This window comes from Doryrhamphus excisus, chromosome 3 (assembly GCF_030265055.1).
Source record: "Doryrhamphus excisus isolate RoL2022-K1 chromosome 3, RoL_Dexc_1.0, whole genome shotgun sequence".
Lineage (NCBI taxonomy): Eukaryota > Metazoa > Chordata > Actinopteri > Syngnathiformes > Syngnathidae > Doryrhamphus > Doryrhamphus excisus.
In genome coordinates, this window is record NC_080468.1 from 6,403,331 (window position 1) to 6,418,494 (window position 15,164).

Genomic DNA, 15,164 nt, shown 5'->3' on the forward strand with positions numbered 1-15,164 from the left:
TCCATAAACTTCTTCTTCTCGCTCTGTCAATGTTACCAACTGTGCATTGTGGTGGATGTTAATGTGAATGTGCCTGCCTTCCTTTTTATGTCCTGTGCTTCGCTGCCTTTGGGAGATATTCCACTCTGTGAAATTGGAGTGCGGTCCAGAGATGTAAGTTATTTCTCCTCACCTGCCGAGGGATTGAAAGAGATCACTTTGTCAGTGGGAGTTGACCTCTTGGAAGCAATCTGAACATCAAGATTAGATCCACAAGCTAAAGCAGCAATGTGTGATTATTTTGTACCCAAAATAACTACCGATAAATCATGTTCATACTCCCCTAGTATCTCTTATCACGGAGGGTGACTGAACATCCTGTTTTCCCAGACCATGTCTTGGGTTTAGTTTTTTAGAAAGTGATGAAAATGTCCTGGTTTTTAGGACACTCAGCTGCATACCACTAGACTACATCAATTGCCATAGGGGGTACGGGGAAAAAAAGAAAAAACAATTGGTGCCTAACACTCAAAATTACAAGTGCGCCTGAACGCCTCACAGTGCAGGAGATTGCAGCAGGAAGGATACAGAGCGGCAAGTTGTTCTTTGCTTTGTGTGCATCATATCAAGAAATAATTAAGTTTGAATGATTACTTTGTTTATTAAGAGTGTTTCATCTTGAAGATATCATTTATATTGGCATTCCAATTAATCCCCGAACATTCCCAACGGTGAAAACCTGTCACCGTGAGTGGAAAATGACCTGAAAATGACGCCTTATTGTTGGTTGTATGTATTTTTGTATTTCAGATACGATAAATAAGGGGGTAGTGGTTCTTTTACAGTTGGGACACCATGGAAAGATTCCAGTCACACAATGGACACTTCAATACTCAAAAAAACAGGAACAAAACGAGCAAACTGCTGTCAGTCCTGCACTTGTAAATCACAGCAAACACACCCACACATGCCCAAAGTACTTGATATTTACAACACCAACCGCTTGTTGCTCATAGAACAATAAATGTTACAAAATATTCCACTTATAGCAGACAATGTTAAACAGATACTGTTTTCCCCTTCAATTTGGTATAACATGAATATGCAGACTTAAACCATAGCCGTCCTGAATGGACAAAAAGTCATATTAATTAATTAATCTGAATCTTAATTAATATTATATTATACTCCGTCTCCTTCCACATTCCAAAAACATGCTAGGTTAATTGGGGACTCCAAATTGTCCATAGGTATGAATGTGAGTGTGAATGGTTGTTTGTCTATATGTGCCCCGTGATTGGCTGGCGACCAGTCCAGGGTGTACCCCGCCTCTCGCCCGAAGACAGCTGGGATAGGCTCCAGCACCCCCGACGACCCTCGTGTGAGGATAAGCGGTAGAAAATGAATTAATCTTATATTAATTAAATTCAAAGGGCCGGATAAAGTGGAATAAAATATATGTAGGATAATAAGCTATTTATCAGTGCTCATGTCAAACTTTATCCTAATGTCATCATGTAAAATACATATTTTTTCCACCCGGAATTACAATAAAAAAATCAATGAACCAATAACTTATGTTCAATATATCAAGGTAATTGACATGATAAGGTTTATGTTTTTAAGTGTACAGGGGGTACATGGCTACAGGTCACAATGTCCGAACGTGTACGTGACTTTAAAAAGTTTGGGAACCACTGATATAGATAATACTGATGGGTGATAATTATTGTCCCAGTGTCAGCATAAAACGTGATATTGGTAGACATGGGATTTTTTTTATGATAATGAAAACCAATATTTAAAAAATGCTGGATGACACCTTTTTTTTGTTTGTGCAGTAAGATTTACTGTAAAAAAATATTTAAAAAAAGACACAATTTCCTCACAGACCAATTTTTGTAATACAGAAGAGACATTATTTCTATCATTTAATTTAAGAGGTTTTAAAGTTATTTTTTCACCATGGAAACCTATGATGGATATATTCATTTAGGCACAATGAAACATGTTGAGTGTCTAAGAAGCCTATTTGAATTTGTGTCTTTTTAATTAATGTTGTAGCGATGCCACTCAACTATTTCTCTTCAAAAAAAGCCTCAGAATGGAATGTGTGTATTTGTTTTTTCGATTGAATCCAAGGAGGAAAGATGGACGGGTGAAGGCTAAAAGACTGATGTTCCCCGACTGAGTGTCCTCACGGCACACCGGGTGCCGAACAAGTTCTTGTGTCGAGCAACCACCCGCCTCCCTGCGTGCCTGGCCCACCATTGACACACAGACACACACTTGTCATTCCGGTCCACATCCCGCACATATCCCAGAGGCACTGATACATGCCTTACAGGCACTTTTTAAAAATTATTTTTCGGAGGGCTCTTGATTTTTTTAGGTCAAGTACAATGTGACCTACTGTTCTTTACACTAGAAATATCTGCTGTCGTTCAGCTTGGTGGATGGATTCAGCATTTTTACAGAAGGTTGACCTTAATGTGAGAACATGTTGTTTTGCTTCTGGCTGCACAACTGTGAATTAAATTGCTTTGGATATTTAACCTTTACACAGAAATACAGTATTGACGCCAATGTAAGACAAACCCTGGAGAATTTTTCCACGCAAAAAACATCATTAACTGTTATGTTAACTGTAGTATATTGCAGTAAAAAAAAAAAACAACTCTTTGGTGGTGTAATGGTACACGCTCCTTGCTTTCATGGCAAAGGCCATGGGTTTGATTCTCGTCAGGAAGGACATCCGGTATAAAAACTAAGCCCAAACCAGCATGTATACCTGACAACCCTCCTGTTTTCACCATGTCATGCCCTTCTTTCCCGGTGCCCTTCCGTTGGAATACTTTCCAGAATTTTCCCTGCATTTTAACGTTCACAAAAAATAAAATCCTCTTCAGTATTTCCAGGCCAGCACAGCAACAATCAGACATAATACATCTTGTACAGGGGACTCATTTATAAAACATGGCGTAGAAATCATACTTAAAGTGTGCATACGCCCAAAAGCTGAAAAGGTGTGCGTGTATTGCCAAAAAATATTCAGATTTATAAAACCGTGCTTACGCACACCTTCACACAATTTTCCCATTATAAATCACACTCCAGCTCGAATCACCTCTCATACCGCCTTTGACAAACACACACATTTTTAGCATGAATGGTCCACGCAAAGTACCTCATGAATGCTGTGGCGATATATTCAATGACCAGTGCACTTTGCACAAGGGGATGCTGTAGAGCCGCTTGAGGTATGCTAAAGCACATTTTGGACAAGCTAGCTTCATTTTGGAAAAAGGTGCTACGGACTGATGAAATTAAAAGGGAGTTATTTGGACATAACAAGTGGCGGGTATGCATGGCGGATAAAGAATACAGCATTCCAAGACAAAAAAAACTTGCTACCCACAGTAACATTTGGTTGTGGTTGCATCATGTTGTGGGGCTGTGTGGCCAGTGCGGGTACTGGAAATCTTGGTAAAGTTGAAGGCCGCATGGATTCCAGTCAGTATCAGCAGATTCTTGCCAACAATGCTCAAGGATCAGTGACAAAGTTGCACCGGGACAAGATACTTCCAACAACACTATGGACACGAGGGATTACTGTTTAAATGTCTTCACTCATGGCTATTTCAGATTATTTTCTACAATAATAAATATTGCCTTCTATTTAGGCCAACCTGTTTTACTTAAAAACAAAAACAAAAAATAAAACCCAAATAAACAGCACAGTTTAGCTCCAAACTGGAATTTTATTTGGATTGTTTGGGTGAGAGAGAAAGAGACCAGAACAAAAGTTTTCCACAAAGCTCAAAATGTTTTCCCACTATTAAAGCTCAGCTTTAATATTTTTAGTGCCTTGCATGTCTCCCCCCCCCCGACTTTTTGGTACAAATCCAACAGTTGTGCTGACATTACTAGAACCACTTTTCAAATTGTATTCTATCTTTTTGAATATATGTATAGATCTTTTTTTTTCATACAAAAACACTCTTTACTTCTACACATGTTCTGTCACCCAGAGTCTTTTATTTTTTTCCATCTTCTAAATAAATTTGGGAAACAACATATTTTCCGTCATGAAAAGATAAAAACATGCAAAAAATTGTTGTCATTTGTGGTCCAAATTATACATTTACAGGTTCGGAACTTTTTGCACTTCTTCATATACTACACCCAAAGAAAAGATAAGAAAAAACAAAACATTATGTACACACATCTTTTTACAGTGAAGTAAAACTCAATGATGATGATGTTGACTAAGGCAATGAAAGTGTACATTGATGACCTTTTGTTTTTGGAAATACTACATCACTTCAGAAAAATAAAAGTGAAAATAATGTGCTACAAAAGTGTGATTGATAACTCCCTTTAGTTGCAACCAGCTGCGTGTTTAGTGAAAAAGTCTAGCGTACTATACAGTGCTGCTATAATTGACACATGATCCTTCCTTCATTTCTATGTAACCATATTTAAATAAGCCTTCATAAACAGGAGCATTGTGGAACCAAAGGAAAAAAAAAGAAAAAAAAGTGAATACCAGAGTGTCACATACTTGTTTTTTTTTTTTTAAATCACTCCAAAAAGTCAGTACCGTTAAAGCCTTGTAACATAAAACTAATCATCTTGATTCCAAAAGAAATGTACAAAAAGGCACATTATATCCCAGTGCTTCTGTACTGTGAAATTCAAGTGTAACTGAGCTCATTCGATAGCAACAGTCTTGAATGGTGTGACCGTCCACCAGTGCTGCCTCCTGCATCCGCCGAGCGCAGCCTGTGCCTAAGCTTTGAACAAGCATTTATGTATGCGGAGACTACAACAATAAGCCTAGGTTGGTTGGTTGTTTTTTGTTTTTTTTTATTGAAAAAAATCTCTCACAGTTCCATCACATTTCCAAGTCCTTCCACAAAGGAATCTATCCTTTTTTATCTTTTAATCCTCCAATCAAGTGGCTAGTCCTAGTCATCACTTCCGCCATACATGTCCGCCAGTTTTCTGAAGCGAGGCCCCCAGTCGTTGAGGTAATCATAGTCCTGGTCGCTTCCGCTGCTGGACGAGTTGAGCGAGCTGAGGGATCCTGCGGTGGAGCCGCTGCCTTCGTAGTCGAACACTAGCAGTGAGTCGTAGGGGGGAGCCGTGGGGTCATTGTCTGCCGCCTTCAGTCCCTGTAGGGAGGTAAACACAACCAATGAATTGGGAGGAAGTAAGGACACTATGTACAAGCTCTGTCCCCGTTTACGTTAGCATTAAAAGCTAACTGTTTGTGTCAGCTGTAGTAAGATATTATGATATAATACTACAATATTACTAAACACAATGGAACCTCGGTTAGCGTGTTTTTTCCGTTTATGTAAAAAATCTGGTTTTCCATACAATGTGGCGTGCGTCTTGTCGTGTTATGAAGACATTACATGACATTACCAACTGTGTTTGTAACATCTTTTTTTATCACAAAACATCCTTGTTAGCAGCCTGTTAGCATGCTAATTCAATAGAAACCAGAACTGGACATTATTGTCCCCAGCTGTGTTGCCTGTCCATGATGTCATCAGCAGTTGACACTGTAGTTATTTACCAGTTATTACAGTTATACTGCAAGTCTCTGCCAAAGAAAGTTGTAAGTTCCAGCATTTTGATAAAGGAGATGACAAACACGACTGAATTAAAGAGACATCGCATACCAACTTATGTTACTTATGTTACAAAAACTTGACCAGGCAAAATACAATGTTAATTAACCAATTCTATTCAATCCCTGCTGCAAAAAAACAGCATAGACTCGCATATGTTTTGTGCATCCGTTGTGTTTTCGTGATGGTATGCTGGTATCAGGAGTAGCAAGACCAGCATAGGTTGTGTTTTCGTGCGGGTCATGCTCCCAGCTAGTTTCCAGACCAGGCTACCAGCACGAAAACACAACATGTACTGGTCTTGCTGGTAGCTGGTCTATGCTGTTTTTTTCAGCAGGGATATTTCAGCTTTATAAAGATAAAAAAAGGTTAATGTGTTTTAATTGTGCAGGAGTAAAGGGTACATTGCCCTGTGATTGGCTGGCGACCAGTCCAGGATGGACCCCGCCTCTCGCCCAAAGACAGCTGGGATAGGCTACAGCACCCCCGCGACCCTCGTGAGGAAAAGCGGTAGAAAATGAATGAATAAAGGGTACATGGCTTCAGGTCAAATGTCTGAAGTGGTTAGCGACTGTATCGAGTTTGAGCACCCCTGTACTAGCTTGTCCCAATGTTGCGAAATCTCTCGGCTCATTCACTGTCTATTAAAGCCGGTTGAACCTTTTCTCTTGCTGCTGGCCAGTGTGAATTTGCTGGATTCTGAGGGAGCTCTTCAGAAGCTTTTGCGAGGCTTGAGAGATGATAGCACCTCGCGATACCGTGTCATCTTTCATCTAAATAGCAATCTCCGGCTCATGAATAAATACTTGAGCACTGAGCACATCTGTGGCTCAGCCAATGGGACAGTCTGTTTGTCACGCACATGTGACTGGCGTGCAACATTCCCAGAAATCTTCATAACACCTTATTGATCGCTATTGATTTTCAAGACTGTACTGCCTCCTGAGGGCATACGAAGGACTTGATGGATTGGTAATGTAGGAGCGGAGAGGCGCTCTGGCCTGAACTGCAGCCACCTTCTTAAACAATAAATGGATTAAAGAATGGGACGCAGCGCCTTTCCCTCTGGGAAACCATCCTCAGTGCTGCCGTTATAGACTTTTCACAAAAAGAGATTGATTTAAAGTGTCTCGACAATAAGCAATTATTTCCCACTTGTTAGCCATTGTCAAATGTTTGCTGGGGGGGCTGATAATCTGGTGGGGAATATTACACATGGATCGTTCATTACAATTACAACCATAATTGCTCTGCTGGTTATAGCCTGATGCCATCTGCAGCCAAAAACGCCACAGGCGACTTCATAAGGTTAGTCAATCACAGAATGTAATTTTAGTCAAGGCATTTGGTGTCCAGAGTCAGTTTTTGCACTTCCTGTACCCACTAGAGTGAGCGCTAATGAGTTTAATAATGTATCCCCTCTTTCCCTCCTTACCACTACCACTGGTATCAGTCCCTGATGTGTGGGTGGTAAAACCAAGCACTGCCCCTTTCCTCCGATCTACTTAGGTAAGATTCTCGATACTGGCAGCGGAATCTGGGACAAAAACAACTGTAGGTTTTCTGGGTCGCCACTTGCTCTGACTCCTTGTGAGAGAATCCACCAAAATGACAAATGGTGGCAACAGACGACTATCTAAAAAACATCACTTCCCTTGCGTGCCAGGTGTATTGCCGATACACAGCGTGAGGGTAAATTAATGTTGGCAAGGTGAGAAGATGTAAGAGGGACGACTGGTCGGAGTTCAGAGTTCTCATCTCCAGAAACATGGTTGCCATCCAAAAAGCAGACACCAGCTCCATTGGTAATGCTGTGGAACTTGCGTCCTTTGGAGCATGTGAAAAATACATGATGTGCTCTTTTCATTTGACAGTCTCCCTTCGAGCGGGAGTCAATGAGGGCCTCAGGCAAACGAGGCCACTCTGAACACTGCACTCGCAATGTTACTTTTTTCCTCTTTTTCGTCTTTCTTTACTGACACAGGGAGAGAAAAAAATTACATCTAAGTGTGTTAGCATCATGTACTTTTCTGCCTTTGTACATCACTGAGTAGACGTGCGCAAGATGCCTTAGGCCTCTTCTTCTGGGAAAAAACAATCATTCTGTTTGAGGTAAATTGCCTCCCAAGTCAGCATCATGCAGAATTCTGTGAACCAAACTCTTTATTATGAGAACATTCCTTTAAAATTCAGCTTTTCATTGCGGTATCCATCCTGGAATTGGATTTGCTCCAGCAGCAAAACAATTCTAACTTTTCTCTGCAATTAAGATGGCTTGTAAGGTAGTAACAGGCGGGTTAAAGACTCTATGAACTGTATGAAAAGCATGTACAGTTATCCCTCGTTGATCACAGATAATTACTTCCAGACCTGACTGTAAATTTCTGCAAGGAGGATTTCTTCCTTTTCATAGTTAGAGCTTACAAAACCTGTTTACGACCTTCAAAATTTAGTTTTGAACATTATTAGTGCCCTCTAGACATGAAATATGTAAAATTCAAATAGGTCCAGAGATAGAAAATGTCCTCAAGCTAAGGTCCAGTCTGATCTGCCCTACGGCAGGCACATCTCAGTCTCAATGTCAAGACTGCGGTCTGCCAGGTACTGATCCATACTATATACTATAATGGTGTGTGAAGTTTAAAGATCCCATAATGTACTGTCCATACTATAATGTACTATTTTACAACACATTTAAGTTCAGAGTGTGTTGCCAAAAATGTAGCCTTGATGGTAGAATAGAAAATTTCAATTTAAGACAAACTTTTTCCTTTATGATGTCATATAAACATCCATCCATTTTCTATGCCGCTTATCCTCACTCGGGTCGCAGGCATGCTGGAGCCTATCCCAGCTGTCTTCGGGCAAGAGCCCGAAGAGCAACACCCTGGACCGGTCGCCAGCCAATCACAGGGCACATATAGTCAAACAACCATTCACACTCACATTCATACCTATGGACAATTTGGAGTCGCCAATTAACCTAGCATGTTTTTGGAATGTGGGAGGAAACCTACACATGCACGGGGAGACCATGCAAACTCCACACAGAGATGTCCGAGGGTGGAATCGAACGAGTGAAAGTTTATTTTGCATTCACGTTTACATTTAACCCACCGTATTGTGTGAAATGTATTATGGTATAGTTTAGTTGTTATTGTTTTTTACCTCATTGATGAAGTCTCCGATGTCTCCAGGGTGGGGAGCACCAGACCTCATGGGGTACTGTGGCTCAGGGTGGAGCGGTCTCTCGTCAAGACGTCGGATCCCCACTGGTTTGACTGTATCGGGTTCTATCGTATCGGGTTGCTGGAGCTGACTCAAGTCGTAATCCTAAAGAGAAATGAGAGAGGTTTAAAGTGTGATGGTATAAATAAAGGTACACTGCGCCACAACAATGTGCTGCAGGCAGGACCGGAAGTGCAGGCTCTAATCACCAGACATACAGTAGCATGGTAGCCATGCATAAGACAGGTCTAATCCTATTAACGTTACCATGGCAACGGGAATGGCAGTCATGACCAGGAGAGGGGGAGGAGTGACAAGATGTTATCACTAACAGAAGGTGTGTGTGCCTAATAGGCATGCTGTATAGATGGTACTCTGTCTAATGTAATATCCCTTTAAATACTGATTCAGCCATGTCATTGGCTGATCAATACAGGTTTCTACAATAATAAATCAAGTGAATACTTTCCACTGGACAGACATAATGTAATTGTGCAATTTGCAGATACATGCTTTCCATCTTACAGTGACCAATCAATTGCAACTTTTGGAGATACATGCCTTTCATTGGACAGTAATGAAATTGTAACCTTTCATAATTGAGCAACAAATCCCATCCCGAAATTCAAATGCAAGTTAGAAAATTTGTACAGTTTTCTCGAGTTAAATACAGTGGAACGTTGGTATGATTTGGTTTTCTATGAGAATTACTGTCCCTGTTTTCATACAGTCTCGCTTATCGCACATCCAAACAGTGCGTTGGTGTCTTAGTCTCGGTGAAGAACGTGTAGTGGTTCTTTTAGAGTCAGGACACCATAGACAGATTCTGGGTAGGGAATCCCTTAATCATTTTGATGATGTGTGAGTTTTTGGTTATTTGTCGATAGAGTGCACACAGAACAATGAACAACAGTGTACGCATCTTCTTCGTTAATAAGCACAGTGTGCCGCGCTCTACTAATGAGGCATCAAAGAGCACTGTGGATTTCTGAGTGTTAAGGTAATGTTTTTTTAATTAAATATGGCTGCAAAAGAAATTGCAGTGAGAGAACTTCGATAAAGACACGATTGAATTCAATAAAGAACTCTTAATGAAGTAAGAAGGCACGATCTGTCACAATGGGACCGTTCCTTAACTAACACACATTGCAAGGGGTATGATTTAACAGACACACATCATGGCGATTGCACCTGCTGCTCAGGTTTACAATGAAGTCCAAGTGAGCGAGTATATCGACCGTCCACACATTCAGGTTACGTTTGTTACGACTAGAATGAGGCTCTCACCAACAAGTCTTCCATCCAGGTAAAAGTCTATAAAATGTGTGTTCATTTTTTATTGATTTACATTATTAAGGGCAAAATGTATTTGTTTTTTCGTATGTTATGGCTTTCCTCTGACCTTTTGGACAGGATTAAAGACATGCTTCCACTGTACTTGTCAAGCATTCATCTATTTTGTTATCCACATTGACCTCTCAATTGGCTATTATGGTATATCCATCCATGTCAGTGATCAGCTGTCTGCCTGCCTGTGATAAGCAGTGCTGAGGCCAGGCCAATGGCAGCAGCTAAAATCATATAGTGAGAGAGCACCAAATGGACTGACACTTCAATTTCCTCCCTGGTGGGAGATACAGAGAACAGAGGTGGGTATTATACACACCACAGCGCTGGGAAAGTCAGATCCCCCCCCCCCCCAATACCTAATGCTGACTCCCCTGACAACGCAGACAAGACCATTTTCTCCTGGTGCCTGCTGTCCTTTGCGCCATTGAGAATGGACACTTGTTCACTCTGCAATATGTGGCAGCTTATACTAATTTGCGTTTGAGCGGTGTTACTTTCCTTTTCCACAAGTTCTTTTTTTTTTTAATGTGTGGACAGTGAGGACTAGAATACACAAGTGGGAGCACTAACAGCCGGCAGATGTTTTGATGGTCTTCCAGTCATATTGTTACCTTAGACAAAGCTTCATTATTGGCGCACAGCAGATGTCTGTCTCCAAATGACATCAGCCCACCAATTACAAGTCTCCCAGGCTAAGTTTTCCACTGTCGGGTCAGAGCGGGGTCTCCCGCTTATTTGTGAGCCACCATGGCACTTCATCCAGAGAGAGAACAGCCTATATGGAATAACACTGCCTTTTTTATGAAGTGATTCCATTCTGCTAACAAGGGGTCATTAGGACAATTGAATTTGTGCCGCTACATGCCTGATCAGTGCAGCGAGATGCAGCGGTGTCACTATTTATGCCTGTGGCATTTCGGGGGTTGTATGGGCTCTGAGGTGAAAACCAGTTTCACTTGAACAAACATGTCCAATATTTCCTACAAGCAAATGGACCAAAATGTGCTTCCATTGTTATTCTGCTCTCGTGTAGGAATGAATGGAATAAAAAGTGTGCTTAAGAAATAACAGGAAGCATGTGTACTAGCTATTGCAGTCATAGAGCGGGGCCTCCAAAGTCATACAATGCATGATTATCATCACACTTTCTATCACAAAAAGCCAAACTACAACAACTCTATCATATAAGTGGAATGAACTTACGACAAAATACAGGAAAAACTTTTGAAAATTGATGTCATTACTGACCAGTCAGACCCTTCCCTCATTCTGTGGTTATCATCACATTGTGATATTACTGGCACCCTACTTTGGTCGCCCAAAAAAATTTACGAATGCCAATGTGTTACGTTGAACTTAAAATGTTATGACTTTTATAGCATTGATCATTATAGATTATGACATTAACCAGGACCACAAAATAAGAACCACAAATAGCCTTGAAAAAAAAACATGAGAATGTTTAAGCAACTGATTGCCATGGCAAAAACAAAAGCTGAGTGAGAAAATAGATTTTCAAGGCTTTTGAAATAATCCACAGTGTTATTAGAGATTTTAATGCACGTCACATCATCCCTACCTGATCCTCTTCTCCGCCGCCTTCCTCATCATACTTGAGAATGTTGTCTCGCACGTCATCCTCTGGATCGATGAGGAGCTGCTTAGCCTGGCGTTCTTTATCGCGGCGCTTCATCCAAACCACAAAGAGCAGCACGAGAACTTGAGAGGCAGAGAGCGAGGTGTCGTATTACAAAACAGACACATTTTCATACACATATAATCGGATCCCGTGTCATATCCTGAATGGAGACGGTGTATATTTTGTTTTGCTAATCCGGCATTAATCTTAACGATCATCGGGATCATGTTTAGCTGGCATTTCAAGTAATCTGCGCCACTCACTGAGGAGGATAATGATGCACAGAAGGATGGAGATGATGGCGCCCGTGCCCAGCCCGGCTGCCATGATATGCTGCTGGTCGGTGCAGTCTCCATTGATGTCACACTGGCACACTTTGATCCTCAGGTGGGAGGTGTTGAACAGAGGCATGTTCCCGGAGTCCGTGATGATGATGGGCAGCTCGTAAATTCCACTCTCGAGAAAACCAATTTTCAAGCGCAGTTGAGCATAGTCACCTATAGATGGTCCAAAAGGAAGCCATGATTAATACAATGTGACTCATACTTCCTACCTGGAGGCTGTGTCACAATATCAAATCCAAAACAAGGAATTAGGATTTGGAGCATCATAAATCTACTGAATAGCATTTGATAATGCTGCTTAAGCTTAAAACTGCTTGCCGTGATTATCCCAATGGCATTATCCCATCTGGCTATATTGTGTTTTAACAAATGCATCTCTGACAGCTAGCATATTTTTAAAGGCTTTTTACACTAATGATATAAAACAATACTAGTATTCACAATGTGTTACTAACTACAATGCAACTTGATTGCAACCCACAGAGGTGGAAGTGCAATATGACCACAGCTACGAGATATAGAGTTGTAGTCACGCATGGCAACTCTGCATTATTTCACTCACTGGCACAAAAACAGTCCAGCACAGCACAAGTGTTTAAAAATATTAATTTGCATTACCTCTCGCCTCACAAGTGCTGATATTAAACATAAAAGTATGTATAAAGGTACACTTAATATTTCACTCTATTGTCTTTTAAGGCTTCTGTTTGGGAGACACCCAGCCAAGTGCTCGCCCCTAAATGCCACACCAATCTAGGCATTGGTGAGATATTTTGTTGGGGCACGTTTTGCAGGGTGCAATACTTATATCACGCTCACAAAGACAGGGAGTCCCACACATGGCAGACATGGTTGTTCTGAATGCTGCAGCAGGGGTGAAGCTGATCTGCGGAGGGGGTCGTCGTTTTAAAGCAAGTATCGGCTGATACCAAGTCTGTGCTTTTTCACTAATATCAGCCGATATCAATCTGTGGACGATCGGAGCGCCCCTGATATTTTGTATATTTATAGATAGGAGTATTTATGTACGTTGTACATGTATATCAGGGTTGCACACAGCAAGCAACGCACACCATCTTCGCAATCGACCAGTCGATCATGATCGACGTAATGGGCCCCTCGATGTACGAGTTTGTGACCTTAGTGCAATTCCCTTTCTCGACATTGCAAATATTGTGTGCCATTTTGAAGTACTACAATGTGATGCGTCTTACCACTGATTCTCGTGATGGTCCAATTCCTCCGAACGTCAGCGGGCCTTTGAGCCAATTCAAAAGCAAAAGGCCCCGCGTTGGGCATCAGGTCCCCATCGAGCGCGGTGATGTTTATAGCATTCGGCTCAGGTTTTTCACATATTTCTGCCTCCTGTGGGAACACCCTGGGGGCGTTGTCGTTGATGTCCAGCAGGTAGATCTGCAGTGTGCCGGTGCCGCTTGCTGAAGGGTTGCCTGTATTGGTCATAAAAAAAATACACACACATGTGCAGTCAGTGCATAAATATTTATGGAGAAGACACGCTCACCGGGTGGGATATTACGTATAAAAATCCTGAAATTCCATAAGTCATTGTGAAATCACCATGGAGAAGACAGAGAAAGAGAGGGATGGGAAGCAATACGACACTCCAAACAGCTATGTACTCCAGTGGGAGAGGGTCCATCCCAAGTGCATACTGATCTTAGAAACTAATCTCAAGTGAGAGAGAAAGAGCAGTATCAGAATATTTGACTAGCGTGTGTGTGCATGTGTGTGTATTTCTGAGGAACGTCTTCCTGACCAAGGACATAGGATAGGAATACTAAAGCAGAAAAACAGAGGCCACTGTCGCTCCTCTCAGGCGCCTCTATGTATTCACTGTGCTAAGAGGCTTTTTTACCATTCAGACCACGCTCAAAGGAGCTAGTCATCCAATCCTGACCCATTAATACTGAGAAACCTCTTTACTGGCAAAGTTTTAAGCCTATTGGCCTACGCTATGCTCTGTGGAATGGGCAAACCTGAACAGAGGTTGGAAAGGTGGTGAATTTATCTTTGTGCTGGATGCTTCTGTAATTGTTACCACATTAACCTTAGGGTGAATGGTAGTCAGTGTTTGCTAGAAGGTTGACCTTCAAGCAAGGAGGATGTCTATGTGGCTTTAACTATTTGAATTGGCACCATCTCTTCTTGAATGTTCTGTAGTAGTCACAGTGACTAAAAGGAGCATTACAGTGTAATTTCCAATGTGTACGTACCGTTGTCAGTCGCCAGGAATGTTGCATTGTACAAGCTGTTCTTCACAAAAGGTGACTCTCGGTCCAGTACAGCCATTGTTGTGATTCGACCGTTACTGGGGTCTATCCTTAGCCAGTTGGCTGGATCAGACAGTTTGGTGTACCTGATGAGAGACATACATGTAGACATTTGTTTGCAAGTTTCAACTACCCCATGGACAAATACCAATTCTGCACCTCTTTGATGGAGGCCATATTTTTCAGCCAATCTTGTTGAACACCAGTATAGTCACATCTACACTCGTTCTACCCAAAATAGTCTCATATGTCAGCATTGGGATAGTTTTCTGGACAGCTTTGTGTGTTGGCTATTGTTTCATCAATGTAACATTACCGACAGCTAGTGACCAATGTTGAATACTACATACTATGTGTTTGCATCTTCTGAATGCCGTATATTTGTATGTTCTTTATGCTTGAAAATGCTTAATTTAGGCCACAAAATATGTAAAATTAGCTTCAATATACATATTGATTTAGTTAATAAGGCCTTAGTAAACCATGAAACAGCAATTATTAATGAATGAATGAATTGAATCAAAGGCAGGAAGACTGTACACCATATTTGTTCTGGTTCCATTCCAGGATTTCTAAACCTTACTGACAATATACTGGACATGAAGTAATGAAACTCTGATGGATAAGCGTCTCAAAGGACTAAATGTATTGGTAGAGATTACACTCCAAGCTTTGTTGTTACCATGGCTGG

The 15,164-nt window shown here is 41.3% G+C and overlaps 1 protein-coding gene across 1 annotated transcript in view; it reads right to left on the reverse strand.

The window, feature by feature from the left end:
• Positions 1 to 4,014: 4,014 nt before the first annotated feature.
• Positions 4,015 to 15,164, reverse strand: part of cdh2 (cadherin 2, type 1, N-cadherin (neuronal)) — a 54,265-nt gene continuing 43,115 nt past the window's right edge. The window contains exons 11-16 of the mRNA XM_058066613.1: positions 14,417 to 14,559; positions 13,397 to 13,630; positions 12,102 to 12,335; positions 11,779 to 11,918; positions 8,790 to 8,954; positions 4,015 to 5,156 (exon numbers count right to left, since the gene is read on the reverse strand). Of these exons, the coding sequence (XP_057922596.1) occupies positions 4,950 to 5,156; positions 8,790 to 8,954; positions 11,779 to 11,918; positions 12,102 to 12,335; positions 13,397 to 13,630; positions 14,417 to 14,559 (1,123 nt within the window). The 3' untranslated portion in view covers positions 4,015 to 4,949. The remainder of the gene's footprint in view (positions 5,157 to 8,789; positions 8,955 to 11,778; positions 11,919 to 12,101; positions 12,336 to 13,396; positions 13,631 to 14,416; positions 14,560 to 15,164) is intronic.